General features: G+C 42.8%; 1 protein-coding gene across 3 annotated transcripts in view; it reads right to left on the bottom strand.

Annotated features, from left to right (window-relative positions):
* Csnk2a2 (casein kinase 2 alpha 2) overlaps positions 1-17160 on the bottom strand; it is a 41781-nt gene that overhangs the window by 11224 nt on the left and 13397 nt on the right. Inside the window, exons 4-6 of one of the 3 annotated variants that reach the window (XM_028871420.2) lie at positions 14446-14496; positions 5165-5224; positions 250-333 (exon numbers count right to left, since the gene is read on the bottom strand). In XM_028871420.2, the coding sequence (XP_028727253.1) occupies positions 250-333; positions 5165-5224; positions 14446-14496 (195 nt within the window). The remainder of the gene's footprint in view (positions 1-249; positions 334-5164; positions 5225-14445; positions 14497-17160) is intronic. The other 2 variants (XM_037206116.1, XM_028871421.2) reach the window with 2 other exon arrangements.

The raw sequence follows: 17160 nt of genomic DNA on the forward strand, positions 1-17160 counted from the left end.
TTGTGAAGAAGCAAAGCAGAAACCACTGCTGTCGTTTCTTCCTGAGACCCTTTGAACACTAAAACCAAAATAAAACCAGTGACCAGAGTCAAGGTCACTGTGCACTTCCTGGAGACTAGAGGAGTCACAGTAACGCAGTTTACTGAAGAGATCAGTGGTGGTCTGCAGACACCACAATGCTATTGGACAATGTTTAGGTTTTCCCTAAGCCTTCAGCAAAGATTTGGTGCTGCCTGGCTGGATTGGTACCTTTTTCTGTTGGTGATCTATCATGACATTGTGAGGTTTCACATCCCTGTGCATGATTCCCTTGCTGTGGCAGTAATCCAGAGCCTAGTAGGTAAGAAAGCACAGAGAAAAGTAAGCAAACCCTCTACCACCCCCAATGCAAACACATTTTTATTATCTGTGACACTTTAATTTGAATAGTCTCAAAAAGGGCAGCTTACTGCCTTTAAGGAGAGAGAAAAAAGATGCTCTCCATGGACACCAACAGCTGGCAGCCAGTAGGAAGGGGGCTGTCGATGATCATGCTGAATGAAGGTTGCTTTAAAAAGGGAATGAGAGACCAGAGTGTGGGACCTCAGAATCCATGTGGGCATGAAGAATGACATCTTAACGTATCTTTTAACAAGGCAGACTTAAGCTATGTGGGCCATGTGAATTTTCTAGATTAAGAAGCATTTACATTTTCATTAAATATAAAACCTGAGCCAGCATTCAAGAATTATCATTACTACTCTATGAGAGAAAATGACTTCCTGAAATATAATCAACATAAAAGGATTTAAGTGTTGAAAGCCAAAGATCTTTAGTAAACTGAGAGCTGTATAACCACTGCCACCATGTTTTGGAACTTTCCAGGATCTCCACAGTTCCCTGGGGCTCATTCTTAGTTAATGCCCATGCCAAGCTACTCCCAGCCACTGGTTAATCTGCTGTCTGTTCTGGAGACTTCTTTCTGCTGGACAATCCTAACGGCACAGTACTTTGTCCACTTTTCTCACTGAGCTTATTTATTTTTGAGACCAAATCAATTACGAACTTACTAGTTTACTGACTTGGGTTGTTTCTATTTTGGCTGTTGACTACAACGCTGCACAGTCATATGTAGGTTTTTGGGAGGTATGCATCTATTTATCTTGGGTACATTTTTTAGGGGCAGAAATGCCTTGTTGTAGGGTAACTTTACAATTTCTAAGGAACTGCCTGCTTTCTCAAATTCAACACACGATAGTTCCAGTCTCTTTACATTCTTGCCAACACTTGTCACTATTTTGTTTGTTTTTTTCGAGACAGAGTTTCTCTGTGTTGTCCTGGCTGTCCTATAACTCACTGTGCAGACCAGGCTGGCCTCAACTTAAGAGATTCGCCTGCTTCTGTCTCCTGAGTACTGGAATTAAAGGCGTGTACTACCACTGCCTGGCTGTCATTGTTACTTTTTTCTTTTAGTTTCTTAAGACAGGGTTTCTCTGTGTGACAGCTATGGCTGTCCTGGATCTCACTCTGTAGATCAGGCTGGCCTCGAACTCACAGAGATCCGCCTGCCTCTGCCTCCCAAATGCAGGGATCAAAGGCGTGTGCCACCACCGCCGCCCAGTCCCTGTTCCTGTTTTAATTCCAGCTCTTCAGGTAGGTTAAAGTAGTAGCTCAATGTGTTTCTGATTTGTATTTTCTTATTAGTGATGAAAAAATTATGTGTCATGTGTTTATCGATCACTCTATATTTATATTGCCTTTGAAGAAATGTTGATTTAAATCTTTATCTTTAAGTTTGGATTAATATGCCTTTTTCCTTTTTATTGTTTACACAGTTCAGTCAGGCTGCCCTTTACTCTCTCTGCACCCAGAACCCAGACTGGCCTCAAAGTCAATATCCTACCTCAGACTCCTGAGTGTTGGGATTATAGGCATGCTCACCACATCCAGCTTTTCTCTCTCTCTTTTTTTTCTACTACACCCCGACCCATACACTCACAGCTCTTAAGTCTTCTTTACCATACACACCATGCACCTTTGTGAACCCCACAGTTAAACCCTTTGGCTTAAAAAGCACTGGAAAGCTTCACTAAGTCAGAAAATCCTTCACACGGGAGCTATCCTGTACTCAAGAATGTTCAGCACAATACCTGGCGTCTACTTAGTCTAAGTGTCAGTTGTGCCACTCAGGCTGTGACTAGATACCCAGTACCTCCTGCTGGGGAACAGTGGCAGACTAAGGACACGTGCCAGGCATCTTTATGCTGGAGGTGTATTTAAAGAGGGGAGGGCGGACAGTGGTGGTGGTAGTGGTGGAGGTGGAGGTGGTGGTGGTGGTGGCGGTGGCGCATGCCTTTAAATCCCAGGACTTGGGACGCAGAGCCAGGCAGATCTCTGAGTTCAAGGCCAGCCTGGTCTACAGGGGGAGATCCAGGACAGCCAGGGCTACACAGAGAAACCCTACCTTGAAAAACCACAAGTGGGGGGAGAGAGAGGGAGAGAGGGAGAGGCAGAGGCAGAGAGGGAGGGAGAAGGAGAGGGGGAGGGAGGGAGGAAGGGAGGGAGGGAGGGAGGGAGGGAGGGAGACTATCAGCATATCAGCATGCACAAAATGCTCCCTGTCTGTAGCAACAATAACATACAAGGTGTGATGCTTTGAATTTGAATTTGGAGAGTGGGCAATACAAAACCTGGGGATAGAGGTGAGAGATAATCTCAAAAGAAGGAATACTAGAGGGAAGGAGCCCAAGAGCACTTTCTGGACATCCAGCATTTCCTCTACCAGCCTTGTCCATCATTTTCTGCAGCAAAGGTAGCAATCTGTAGCTGTGGTGTGTCGCAGAGTAGCCGCTAGCTACAAAAGGCCACTAAGCACTTGACATGTGACTAGTATCACATGGGTAAAGAACAGAATTCTTAAGTTTTGCTTAAACGTCTACCATAGACCTAAGGACACTTGGCTGAAGGCTTACACATAGAAAGTCTAGTATCATGGAAACTCAAAATTTACTTTACAACAGCTGTAGCGAGATTCCATTGTGTGGGCTGTGCCTTCTTTCAACTGGCATTTTGTTTAAGCAGTATTTCACAGTTCCCACCCAAACCCCATCTCAGCAGTTTTCTTATGAAACTAGGGTCCATGAGGGCACATCCCCCTGAATCTGAATCAGATCACATAAAGCCCTGGGGGTGGGGGAGGTCACTAAGCAGTCACACATAGCCTTCAGCCTCAATTTCTTTTACATTTGCTGTGAAGTTAAATATCTCCTACTTCCTACTTGTATCTCTTCTCTAAAAGAGAAAAATGTTGATTTCTGCCATTTTACCTAGTCTTTGTCAAAGATCTAATCCAGACAATACCTGGGAAGTGAGAAATACACGAAGGGCCAAGGCTGAGGGAAAAAAGCAGTAGTGATTCATTCTTGGCAGTGTTCACTGGCCAGACACCCTGTGGGGCTCCTAACACACTCTAAGTTCCCTGAAGAGATACTTCAGTTATAAAATCTGCTACAGCTTCTGATCATTCATTAGCAGGAAGAATACTGCTACACTAGACAGTAGCATGGCCCTCAGCACTGAGGACAGATGTGCTAGGTTCTGTCTTTATCCAGCTGGTACTTGCTAAAATCTACAAACCTCAACACTGACTTCAATGAGCACTGAGAAATGGGCAGTTGCTCTCAAGGGTACATGTATATGGCTTTCTGGGATGAGCCTCTAGGAAATACAGCTTGCTGTTCAGAGCACTGCAGACCTCTTCCTACTGGACTTATAGTCTGGAGAAGACACAGTAAAGGCGGACCACATCAAGCTCTAGTCTACCCTTACCAACCAAAAGGAAGCTCAACAGACATGGTGTGAATCCCAAGGCCACCACTCTGACTCCAGCAACAGGCAGATCATTCAAGTACAAGTCTAAGGAGAAGCATTCATTTCATGGAGCCAGCTCTTCAAACTTCACTCCCTAAGTCCAGCCTCGCGTCAACCTGGTCTTTTGTTCAAGCAGTGTTTCACAGTTCCCACACAAACCCCATCTCAGCAATTTTCTTAACTGAGATCTACAACCACTAACCCCCCCCCCCCCATTTTTACAATCCTCTGTATTTAGTTATTTTTCTTGGAGGTCTCACTTTGTAGCTCTGGCTGGCCTGGAACCAGGCTTGTCTTGAACTCAAGAGATCCTCCTGCCTCGATGTCCCCAGTGCTGGGATTTAAAGTCATATGCAGCCATGCCTAGTCAATTCTTTATTTATAAAGCACTTCTGGGGGTAGTTCATGTTTCTTACTAGGTTCTTAGTGATTCATTATGCTAAAAGGTACATGTAGCATTTTCAGAATGCTTTATTTATGTGTTTTCTTACACAAATGAAAACATTCCTCCATCAACTGATAATGCTTCAAAATTTTTTTTTATTACTTGGTATTTATAAGCCATTTAGAAGGTCCACCCATCACTTCTCTCTGGATTAAGTGCTAGTCAGTGCTTGGGAATAAGGGGTATATATTCTCATATAAGAAAGAAATAGTAAGACAGTTCAGAAAAAAAAATGGCTGCCAATTCTGTAGACATCCCTCTACAAGATTTTCCCATTGGGAAATAATAACTATTTTATACCCTTTGAGGTCAAGGGCTGGCCACAGGATTGACTTTTGTCAACAGGGTACTGGCAAACCAGCAGAGGCCAAGTTGAATTGTTTACACGTTGAGGTCTCCATTCTTACTGCTATTTGAAAGACAGGACCTCAACTAGTCTAGCAACTCCAGCCTATATCACAGATACATGAATGAGGCTAACACAGACCATTCTGTCTCAGTCAGGTAGACTTGAATCTAAAAAAAAGTTCCCAGACTAACTCATGAGATTATGAGCAATAAAAAGCCATTTTAAAGTCTTTAAATCTGAGGTGACTATCTACACAGAAAACACTAGGATTAATTAACTGGCAAAGAAAAAACTCAACTGCCAAAAAGAGCCCAGGGGGTCGTGAGCTTTGTATAACGGCCCTGTACCCCTTCTGGCCAGTCTTCTAAGTTTTACTGAAAATGTGTGAGGTCTCACAACAGAATTCTTATCAGAAGTTAAGTCTCACTAGATTCTCTGGGTATCAGGAAATATTCTGCTTGAATTCTGTCTTTTCAAAAACTTCTTAAAGTAATGAGCCTGAAAAAAAAAATGCTACTTACTTTAAGTAGTTCATACATATAAAACCGGATATCAAAGTCAGTCAGGATCTGGTAGAGTTGCTGAAACAGATTCAGAAAATAGAAAGTTAATTTAGTCTGATTGTATTTGCTATTCTAAACATCGGCATTCCTCTGTGAACTTAGCTACAATGGACACCCACGCCTTCACTGCCTGACCTGGAGTGGCAAAGACGAGGAGTCCGCCATTCTACCTTGAGTAGAGAGGGAAACACTTCAGCCAACTTGATCCTTACTACTTACTATGCAACAATTCTAACAGCCACTGCCACACTGCTGTGAAGTCTACGCTGTCTAGCTGTCCACATCTAGCTGAGCCCACCCAGTACATAGCACACCTGAAGGCCTTCCCACTGATGTGGACTAGGGTCAGGGGAATGAAGTGGCTTGTAAAGGGACAGAAGGAAAATGAGGGACATTTGGAGACACCAAGACTTTTCAAAAACCTATGTACTGTTCCCCACCAAACAATTCCAGGCTGAAAAAGATTTCGCAGGAAACAACTGACTTTTTTCTTTTTTCTTTTTTTTAAAGGAATAGTAGAGTAAGGCATTAAAAATAAAAGGCAGGAGTGTCAAACACAATCACAAGACAAGCTAACACACTCATGGAAACTTTCATTACTGATAATCCAGAGATCCACCTCACGGGAGTTTGAAATAAATTTCAATTTCTCGGAGCAGAGTAGCAGGATCATTAAAGTACCACAAGTGTAGTCAGACACTACGCATTGCCTTTGATAGTCGGTCAAGTCCAAGTAAATCTTTCCCTGTCAATCACGGCAGCATTTTCTATAATTAAAGTTAATTGAAATGACTTTAAACTTTTCCTCTATTAGAAAAAAGAATCACAAGTCACAGGGATGCTCCAAGGAGCACAGAATGGTTACACTGAGATTCTATAGAGAGTAAACTAAAACCACTTATCTGCAAATATGACAAAGAAACTAACAAAAAGCACAGGTTTAGAGGAAGAGGCCACACCTCCCCTCCCCCTTTAGAGAAGAGTGACTTGCCTTTCCAGCTTAGGAGGAGGAATACACAGCTCTATCTAGCAGCCCCAGACAGCTGCTGGCTCAGGTCCACAAGCTGCTGGGTTGCTAGGGGCTGAGCTGGACTCAAGCACCCTTACCCACTATTTCTGCCAAGTAGTTTCAGCTTCCTCAGGACCAAACCCCAGGTTTCTGTCTCTCCAGCCCTGTGCTTCAAGGCAGGTTTCTTAGCTAGCACTTGGTCACAACTGGCAACCAGAATGTATAGGTCTAAGCTTTAGATACCAACTTGGGTGTGGAAAGATCAATCACAGAGACTGTGCTAAACACTGAACCATGAGGTCAATAAATAGCCCAGAAAAAAAGAAAGATCGAATTCGTAAAACCTTAGAATGCTAGGATTTTTTATTTCTAGAAAATCAATATGAGCTATTTTATTTGAACCTTCATCTATAAAAGGCTTTTCCTCTTGTATCATGTACTAGCTATATCAATCATCATATAAAGGGCCTAAGGTATAAAAATAAATGTCCTTGGACTGTCAACAAAGTATTTCTGACTATTCCCACCAGTACCAATTTTACTGAATATGAAAGACATTACCTACACAACAGTGCTTGGACCTCTTCCATCACAAAGCCCTGAATGGCTGGCCATCACCCAGACTGACCTCCTTTTTTCACAAGTTCTTTGTGGGATAAGATTAAACTACATCTGGACCAAGTAACCTCCTGGGCTTATGATTAAGGCCTCTCCAGGGGCCAACCTGGTTTCTTCTAATTGTTGTTGCTCCCCTCTCCACTGCGGGCTTCAGGAATCACTTTCTCTGAAGACATCAACATGTATCTGCTTCTCCATTGTCCCTTTCCAGTGCCCCTCTCCAAACCATCCCATCAGCTTTCTACACAGAAACAGGGCTCTCTCCCTTCTCTGAACCCTAGAGGCCATGCTCTCCCTCTATGGCAGTGGTTCTCAACCATCCGAATGCTGAAGCCCTTTTACACACAGTCATTCATGTTGTGGTGACCCCCAAATATAAAATTATTCCGTTGCTACTTCATAGCTGTAATTTTGCTACTGTTATGAATCGTAATGTAAATATCTGATATGGGACCCCAAAGGGGTCCCAACCCATAGGTGAGAACCACTGCTCTAAGGTGTTCATAGCACAGTGAGACTCTCAGCTGCCCTAAAATTAGCACCAGGTACTAACAGTGACCTGGAGTTCTGAAGGTAAATCCTCACTATTGTAAACAGGAACTTGCTACCTGCCTAGAGTCCCACACCAGTGTTGCCTGAGTACCTGGCTATGTACATATGAGGGAAACAGCTGCCCTCGACTGATGGTCACTACTGTGGCGATTCAGGATCTCTGAACTCTCCCCACCTTCCCGAGTGTCATAAATCCACTGCACAGCCGTGCCCTACACCCATTTCCTCCACCAAGCTTTCAAGGCAAACCCTCATAGAGCAGGACAGCAGGTCTAGCTCCTCCACTTGCTTTTATAATGCTCACCAGTTAGTGGAACAAACAGAACCTATCTCCCAAGAATTAGAGTCCATGTTAAACTTCCTAAGAACCACACTTTCCCTCTAGCTATGTAGAGAATATTATTAACCAAGCAACTGCAGAATATTGGCAGGAAGTAAGCTTTGCTCACATTTGCATAAGAGACTTATCAAAAACAAACCAAGCTATGTTTCCTGGAAGATTATGGGCTCACAAGTAAAGGTACTTGCTACCACGCCCAACAACCTGAGTTAGATTCCCCTAGGACCCACATGGTACAAAAAAGAACTGCCTCCCACAAGTCTGATTTATACACACACACACAAATAAAGATTATGAAGGTAGTAAGGAAGAAACCACTTACCTATTTCAGTTCACCTGCAAGGCTTCCTACACACTGGTGTTTCCCTAGAAATCAGTTCTACTACAAGAGTAATCTAAGGAGCCTGGTTGAACATGTCTTTGGCTTTTTTTTTCCCCACGAGACAGGGTTTCTCTGTGTAGCTTTGCGCCTTTCCTGGAACTCGCTTTGGAGACCAGGCTGGCCTCGAACTCACAGAGATCCAACTGCCTCTGCCTCCCAAGTGCTGGGATTAAAGGCGTGCGCCACCACTGCCCCAGCCGTCTTTGGCTTTTAAAATAAACCCTGAAACATGTGAAGAGGAGAATGGCAGACAATGCAACTTAATAACCAGGCTTGAGTCTCCTGTACAAAGTACAGACACCTAAGGAATGGCCGCACTCTTAATGCATGCATGCAGAACTTCAAAGATGCTAGGGGCAGGGCAGTGCATCACAGCCAGTCAGATCCCACACCAAGTCCTTGCCCAATGGCTACAATTCAAGAGGACTTCATTCTCTATGGACTCTGACCCAGCACACAAGAGCACAGGTATTAGAGGTGTGAGAAAACAGAGCAAGCACACACAGCTCAGTCTACACCAAGAAACCTCAGGGCTCAAATGGAGGAAGACCAAAAAGGAGGAAATATAAAGTGAAAAACAAGTGTTATTTCATGCTGTAGCCACCCATTTAGATACTGCTAACATGTAACCTTAACACAGAAACAAAACAAACCCCCCCCCAAAACCCAGTGTTTTTGGAAATTTAAGGAACTAGAACACATTTTCAATCTAGCAAATAAATGTTACAACCTGAAAATGTCACAATTCTTACAAGGAAATGATAAAATGTTAATGGCTTCTAGCTGCAGTCCACTGGTTCCTCTAATGAGGAACCATCCAGTCTATAAGCCCCACAGGACCAGCTAGCACAGGGTGCTGCTACTCCTCAAAAATATCAAGGTGGGTGAACCACCACCTTCTCAGGAATGAAGCTCAATTTAGTCTTACCAATCTTCAATGTTCAAATGATGTCTTACTTAAAACTTACGTTCATTTTCTTTTCTTTTTTTTTTAAAATTGTAACATTCTAAATGTATAGATAACTAACATGTCTCAACAGATACCTTTTCCTTTGGACTTGTTCTGAGACATGGTCTTCTACACAGCTCAGGCTGACCTAGAACTCACTATGTAGATCAAATTGGCCTTGAACTTAGATTCTCCTATCTGGTCTCCTAAGCACTGGGAGTACAGGTGTGTGCCACCACATCCAACTCTCACTTGAGACACTTTCAAGTTAAGGGGTATGCTGTTAAGTGGTCACACTAACTCTCAGAGATGACTTTCCCATTTCTTTTTAACGTTCTGTCTTCTTAAGGGCCACTGTGTTTCTTTCACTGTCTAACACTGGCAAACAGAAAACAACCGGTGGCTTTCAAGGGGGCTGACCAAGCTAGTGCCTCTCCCATGAAGTGAAACAGGGAAAAGGAGAAAGGAGACATCACGGGTTAACACATGACCCACTTGAAATCACAAAGCAGACGTCAACAGGCTCCAAACAGCCAGCGCTATCAGGGCTGGGGATCTGCGGTGCTTGGGACCAAAAGTGGTTTTTCAAGACAGGGTTTCTCTGTGTAGCCCTGGCTGTCCTGGAACTCGCCCTGTACACCAGGCTGGCCTCAGAGATCCCCCTGCCTCTGTTGGGATAAAGGTGGTCGCCACCACCACACTTTGTTTCCAATGTTGGATATGGTATTTTTCAGCTTTTAGAACATTTGAATATAAATAATGAAGTATCTTGGTGACAAGACCCAACATAAAATTCATTTATGGTTTTATTTTGGGGGTATTTTTATTTTTTGAAATAGGGTCTCATGTAGTCCAGGTTGACTTCAAACTCCTAATCCTTCAACTTCTGCCTTACAAGTGCTAGGAGTAGACATTCCAGCCACATCTGGACAAAATCCAAAATCCATTTGTGTTTCACATATACAGAACAAAGGCAAATCCAAACCTTTTTTTTTTTTTTTTTAAGAGACAGGGTCTTACTATGTAGTCCTGGATGGTCTCAAACTCAGAGATCTACCTGTCTCCCAAGTGGTGAGATTAAAGGCATCGCATCCAGTTCATTCAATATTTTAAATAGTTCTGGTCATGAAACAAAACTTTCATGGTGTGCTTCCCATTTTCTACTTTGTGGGGTGATAATGATACTGTGCAGCACTTCACATTTGAGATTTGTAGACTAGGGATGCACAACCTGGATATATCCTATTTTCTGGACACAAGTACAATCAAATTAGGAGTCAACGATAAAAGAATTTTTGAAAACCCCAGTTGATCTTAAACCATATACTCATAAACATATAGCTCTAAAAGTCATGGGGGCAATAGTTACTGAGAAAGTTCTGAAAAAGGTCATGGAAGTAGATGGATTACAGTGTAAATAACTAAATTTCTTGGACACTGTGGCTAACACAGGAAAATGCTAAGGTTCCATTAACAGCCCATTCAAGAACCAAGTATGATAACGTCTAGCTAACTCCAAGATGACTCAGCAAAAAGACAAGCTAGCAATGGGAGGGAAGGACAGATGCAACAGCCAGGACCTCAAAACACCGAATGGCCACTCAAAGTGCTGAGAGGTGGCTGATGTGCAAAGTCTGGGAGAAAAACTCCTAATCCAGTTTAAAGTGTGCGTTTCCTTTTTCTTTCTTTCTTTTTCTTCTTCTTCTTCTTTTTTTTTTTTTTTTTGGTTTTTCAAGAGAGGGTTTCTCTGTGTAGTTTTGGGGCCTGTCGTGGATCTCACTCTGTAGACCAGGCTGACCTCGAAGTCACAGAGATCTGCTTGGTTTTGCCACCTGAGTATTGGGATTAAAGATGTGCGCCACCGCCGCCACCCCCCCCCCCCCCCCCCCCGGCTTAAAATTGCATTTCTAATTAAAAAACTATCATCTAACATGGACAAATAAGTTAGGAGGAGAGCTGCCTAGATTTACACACTGCATATACACTTTCAGAGACTATGATGAGGAAAAGCTGCCCAAACTTATTTTACAAACGGAATATCACCTAGATACCAAAATGAGATGTCTGCATAATGAAAGGAAATTTACCAATCAAAACTGATTATCAACTGGTCCAAAACAACAATCACGAAGCCACGTGAGCACACAGCACTGCTGCTTTTATTTTGTCGTGTAGTACGGGTGATGGAACCTAAGGCCCTGTGCCAGAGGGACGTCAGTGCTAGGTGAACACACAGACCAAGCCACAGCATAAGCCGAGCTCGTCACGGTCACCACAGCACCCTGACATTCAACCAGGACAGACGCTCTCTGGATATCCCTGAAAGCCAGTTATTAATGCACTTCACACTAACAGGGAAAGATGAAGAGGAAAACCAAACTTTCCCATTCAGGCAGACACAGTACAAAGTAAAAAATCCTTACAGACATAAAGACCAAGACAGCTCATGTGTGACCTGTCATCCTATCCAGAAAAGAAACTAATTATCTAAGCACCATCATTTATCCTTCCAAAACACACTCTACCTGATATTTAGTGTTCTTTTAGGATGACCAAAATAGCATGGTTCAGTATTGAAAGGGGATTCCCACCCTCTGCTTCGCCTGAAGGTCCTCTAAAGTAAAGCAGTTACGGCCTGGGAAGGAGAACTCCAGAACTGAGGGAGACAACAGTAGGAAGCCAGAAAACATATTCATGGACTTAACAGCCTCAAAAAGCTGAAAATTCAGCCAACAGTGAGGAGCCCATAAGCACAGAGCTTCAAACTAAGAAGCACCGAAAGGCCCAGACATGGACCGAGTCAGCTAAGTCTGAAAGAGAGCAAACAGCAAGTTGGAGCCAGCCAGCCACTGAGATTGCATAGCCCTCTACTGGAGACCCCCAACAGCCCCGAGTGTCCTCAACAGCCCTTGAGAGCATTACTCTAAAACAAGAGCAGCAACTAAGAGAGCCAAACAACAAAACTGTGAAGAAAAACAAGTGAAAGGCATGGGGAGAAAACAGATATTACATAAAGCGTAAGAGAAGAGGACACTATTTTTAAAAATTCAGAGACTGAAACGGACTTCTAAAGCACACCGAAGTCTAACATCTGAATCATATTCTAGACAGTGAGAACAAGAGAGGGGCGGATGTCAAAGAACACTGACACCATGGAAAGCCATGAGCTGTCCGATGGAAAAGGCCCAGCAAGAATACAGAATCAAGGATGAAAGGAGCCACAGGAAGGCACATGTCTGAACATTCAGAAGACTGAGAACGAAGAGAAATTCCTAAACATTCCCAGAAAAAGAAAGGAAAAATCTATAAGATCCAAGAGGAGGGTTTCCAGTGCTGACATTGGAACAAACACTTCAAAACTGAGGAAATCGTGAATTTCAACGTACAATTACACCCCAATGAAGACGTTAAGTGAGGATAAAAGATATTCTCATATACCCAAGTCTCAAAACCACCGATCTCCACAATTCCTTTAAAAAAGCATCCCATTAGAGCATCTATGTCTTCAGAATACTTCCTTTAAGGGTTTCCCAGGATGTTAGAATTCCTGTCAACTCCCCACAGAACCCTGATACAGCACCCGGCAGACATCACTTTTGAGAAACACAAAATGCTGAAGCCACACTGATTTCACCTATAAAGGAGTTGTAACAACAAAGTATTTGTTACATACAGGAAAAGGTGCATTGGGTATAAAACTCACTACTCGCCAGGCGGTGGTGGCGCATGCCTTTAATCCCAGCACTTGGGAGGCAGAGGCAGGCGGATCTCTGTGAGTTCAAGGCCAGCCTGGTCTACAAAATGAGTTCTAGGAAAGGCACAAAGCTACACAGAGAAACCCTGTCTCAAAAAAAACCCCAAAAAAAAACAACTCACTACTCATTTTAAGTAAATGCATTTTCTTTCCTTGGTTTTCATTAGATACCCTTAGAGAGATTACCCAAGAAAATGATATGTGCAAGTAAGGTTGTTTCATTTCACCTGCAGCATGGATGCTGGATACCTGCATCTTCAACTGACAAGATGGTTTTATCTCTAGCTTCTAACTCAGCAAACTCCCAAGTGTCTGATTCCTTGCCAGAGAGTTGTATTCACCCTCAAGTCCTCTCATACCCCTAGAAAATCAACATCACTGTTTTGTTTTTTATATATATTGTTTCAAACTGTGTTCTAAAAAAGGTTTTCTTTTTGTACATCTTAACACCAGAAACCTCATTAGTAGGTTCATGTTTTAGTTTCAATAAAACAAATTCATGAACCAAGTTAATGCTGCACGTGGCTGCTTACTTCTATAATTCCAGTACTCAGGAGACCGAAGCAGAAAGACTATAATGAATTCCAGGCAAACCTGGGATAGAGTGTCTCAAAAATCAGACAATATTTAAAACATTCTTTTAAAGGAATGCTTCAGCTGGGAACACTGGCAGGCATTTGTAATCTTGGTCCTCAGGAGCCTGAGATAGGAGGATAAAGTCTGAGGCCAACATGAGTTAAACGAGACACTATCTTAAAAACTTCAGGCCGGGCGGTGGTGGCACTCGCCTTTAAGCCCAGCACTTGGGAGGCAGAGGCAGGTGGATTTCTGTGAGTTCGAGGCCAGTCTGATCTACAGAGTGAGATCCAGGAAAGGTGCAAAGCTACACAGAGAAACCCCGTCTCAAAAAAACAAAAACAAAAAAACCAGAAACAAACAAACAAAAAAACCTTCAGTATATAGCTGGGTGGTGGTGGCACACACATTTAATCCCAGCACTTGGGAGGCAGAGGCAGGCGGCAGATCTCTGAGTTCGAGCCCAGCCTGGTCTACAGAATGAGCTCCACGACAGCCAGGGATACACAGAGAAACCCAGTCTCAAAAAACCAAACCAAACAAACAAGAAAAAACTTCAGTATAAAATAGTATGTTCTGATCAAAATAAGACAATATAAGTGCCCTAGGACAGGGTTCTTTGACAACAGCGACTCGAAGTAGGTGTCTGGTATCAACTGCTCTGGGCAGAGTGTATGAACACATGTTTAGCAGCTTCAATCCAATGACTCCTTCACAGAAGCTCTGTATCCACTTATCTTTTCCTATCAACAATGCAGATCTCAGGAAAATCAAAGTTAATGTCCACTAAACTGTGCTGTATAAAACAGGGATGTTACAGATGAAGCATGACATCTCATATTACAGATGAGAGGACCCCACAGTGCAGCTAATGCCTTAAGAAAGCAAGTCAAAGGGCAATAAGTAACTCCTCAAAATTCAAGAACCCCAACCAAGGTCTACACTATTTGGGGTCCACGCTGCCATCTGACTCACCAACAGCATCCCTGAGTTCAAGCAGTACCCACTCCACCCCCACCCACCCCTCATTAACCCCATGCCAAAAAGAAGCATACACACCTTAAAATCTGTATTATTGATATATTCAAATACCAATGCTGGTGTCTTTGACTGAAAGAGAGAACAGTGATTCTTTTTAGATACTCAGACAGTAATAAATACAATTTGTAATGGCCCACCCTCAAACCTCACAGACAAAAAAGTGGGTTCTCTCACTAGAGACAGCCTGGGTTTTTTAGATTTGTTATTCATTTATGTGTTTGTGTGTCCATCTCTAAAGAGACCACAAGAGGGACTAGATAGAGCTGGAGAACTAGGACCTGAGCTCAGGCTAAGCAGCAAGGCCTCTCATCCGCTGAGCAATCTCTCTAGCCCTAAAACCCTGTTTTGTTGATGTTGTTTTATTTTGAAGTACTTATGATATCTGGATTGCTTCAAATAACTGGGAAAGGGGGAGGCAGGAGAGGGGCAGGGTTACAGGTTGGCATAAAGGTGAATACTGCTCAGTGATAACACAAGATGCTCTGTATATACTGTTTATGTCTGTGTATATGTAAAGTTTTAAAAAGGGAGATATTCCCAGAATGACCCAGCAGCAGTCCTGATTAATCTATTAGTAATTTTATTAGAATTTACACTCAGCAACATCCCAAGTTGCCATCTGTATCAGGCGCTGCACACTTTCAACTTGGTTTAGCAAACAAGATGCACCTGACACAGTTTTCATACTCTGTTAAGTCTTTTCAGGCTCTTAAAAGTTCACCTGGGCTCAGAGGTGAATATCTATAATCCAACTTTTGAAAGTACTGTAGCTGAAGAGACTCCTCAGTGAGTAAAAGTTTGCTGCACCCATGCAAAAGCTGGGTGCTGTAATCCCCAAGAGATGGAGACAAGAAGACACAGAAGCTTCATAAGCAGTCAGCGTAACTGAGAAGACTGGCCTCCAAACACACGGACCCCCACTCATCTGCACAAGGTGCACAGCATATACCATATATGCTCCCATAAAACTCAAGTCACCAGAGTCTTTGGTGCAATTAGTAAAGTGTTTAGTTCAGTACTTCCTGTAGAAGTCTAGAGCTGCAAATGTCAGGTTTACTTAGGAGAAATAAAATTATGCTAACTGGCAGAAATAGTGTTTCAAAACTGGGAGAAAAGCATGGGTTTTAAGGGTTACAGAAATAAAAAGTCATCTCAAAAATCTTTTTGCTGGGAACTTTAGCTCAAGGACAAAGCATAGGTTCTTAGGGAGTGGGTCACAGCGAGTGTGTGTGTGTGAGAACGTGCTCGCGTGCCTCCCCCCTCTCAAGCGCACACATTTTTACCTGGGCAATGGAGCTCAAGAGCACTGAGAACAAATGGATCTAACATTGTCCCTCAAGAATCTGACCTTTCTACAGACTCAAGTAAGCCTGATCCTCTCAAATCCAGGGGCTAAGGTTCCCTTTCTACTTCCACCTACATTATTCAAGAATAGACTTATGAGGCGAATTTGTATGTGTCTGCTATGTGCATGTGAGTACAGTTATTCAGAGGCCAAGTGTCTGTTTCCTCTGGAGCTGGCGCTTGGTCATTTGACACAGGTGCTGGGAATAAAACTCAGGTTCTCTGGAAAATAACAACCGCTCTTAACCACTGAGGCATCTCTCAAACCCTGCTTCAATTTTTTGCTTAACTCGTGTATTACACAAACATGTTAACAAATTACAAACATTAAGTCAGGTATCAGTAAGTTCAGCTAAGAGAGAGGGAGAGAAGGAGAGGCAGGGGAGGAGGAGAGAGGGAGGGAAGGAAGGGGGACACACACCATTTGTCTACCATGTGCAAAGCCCTTAGGTTTAGTCCCTAGTACCATCTTCTGAAGTCTTGTGTCCCAACAGTGGTCTCTAGCTCAGGTTAGCCTTAAATCCCCTATGTAGTTGAGAACAATCTTAGACTTCAGATCATCCTGCTTCCATTTTCTGTGTGCTGGGATTATAGGCAAGCATCACCTTGCCTAGTTTACGCATTTCTAGGGATCAAAACTCAGGACTCATTCATGCTAGCAGGCACATACCAACTCAGCTATAACCTAATTCACATTTGTGCTCGTTCACTCTCTTTCTGTTCTTTAAATGAACAATATCAATTTTTACCTCCAACATTAAGACTATTGTGTGTGTGTGTGTGTGTGTGTGTATATTCTTAAGTGGACAATACCCATTTTAACCTCAAACATTAAGCAGTTCAGGGCTAGTCACCAATCTGAACTAAGTAGGATGGGATATATTATTTAATGAAATCAGTTATAAACTGGTGCATAATTATCCCTTCTTAGTTTTGATCAGGGTCCAAAAGAAAAATCTTTCCTCATGCTGTATTACTGTGCAGCTGGGTAAATTACTTAGCCTTTGTAGACTTCTGTTTCATAACAGTACAAGGTCAACAATAGCAATACTGATTTCTTGGATCGCCGTGGGGATTAAATGGTGTGATACAGCTAAATACTCAGCACAGTGCCTGGCCTACAGAAGGCTAGCTGTTAGAGTATGAGGACATCCTCAGCATACAGAAGCAAAGACCTGCTTTTTTGCTTCTATAAAACTGCCATAGAGAACAGGGAAATAATCTCAGGTAAAGCAGGTGGACAAAAGAAACAGGATACAAGTGGCACCCAAGTGGATTTAGCAAGGATAGAAGCTTAGCCAATCAAAAATACTGTCACTTTTCCCTAGGGAAAGGAAACAAAAGTAAACAGCACCCCTAGAATAGGTCTAAATTAAGCATGTTACTTGA

The sequence above is a fragment of the Peromyscus leucopus genome, chromosome 5, assembly GCF_004664715.2.
Source record: "Peromyscus leucopus breed LL Stock chromosome 5, UCI_PerLeu_2.1, whole genome shotgun sequence".
Taxonomy (NCBI): Eukaryota; Metazoa; Chordata; class Mammalia; order Rodentia; family Cricetidae; genus Peromyscus; species Peromyscus leucopus.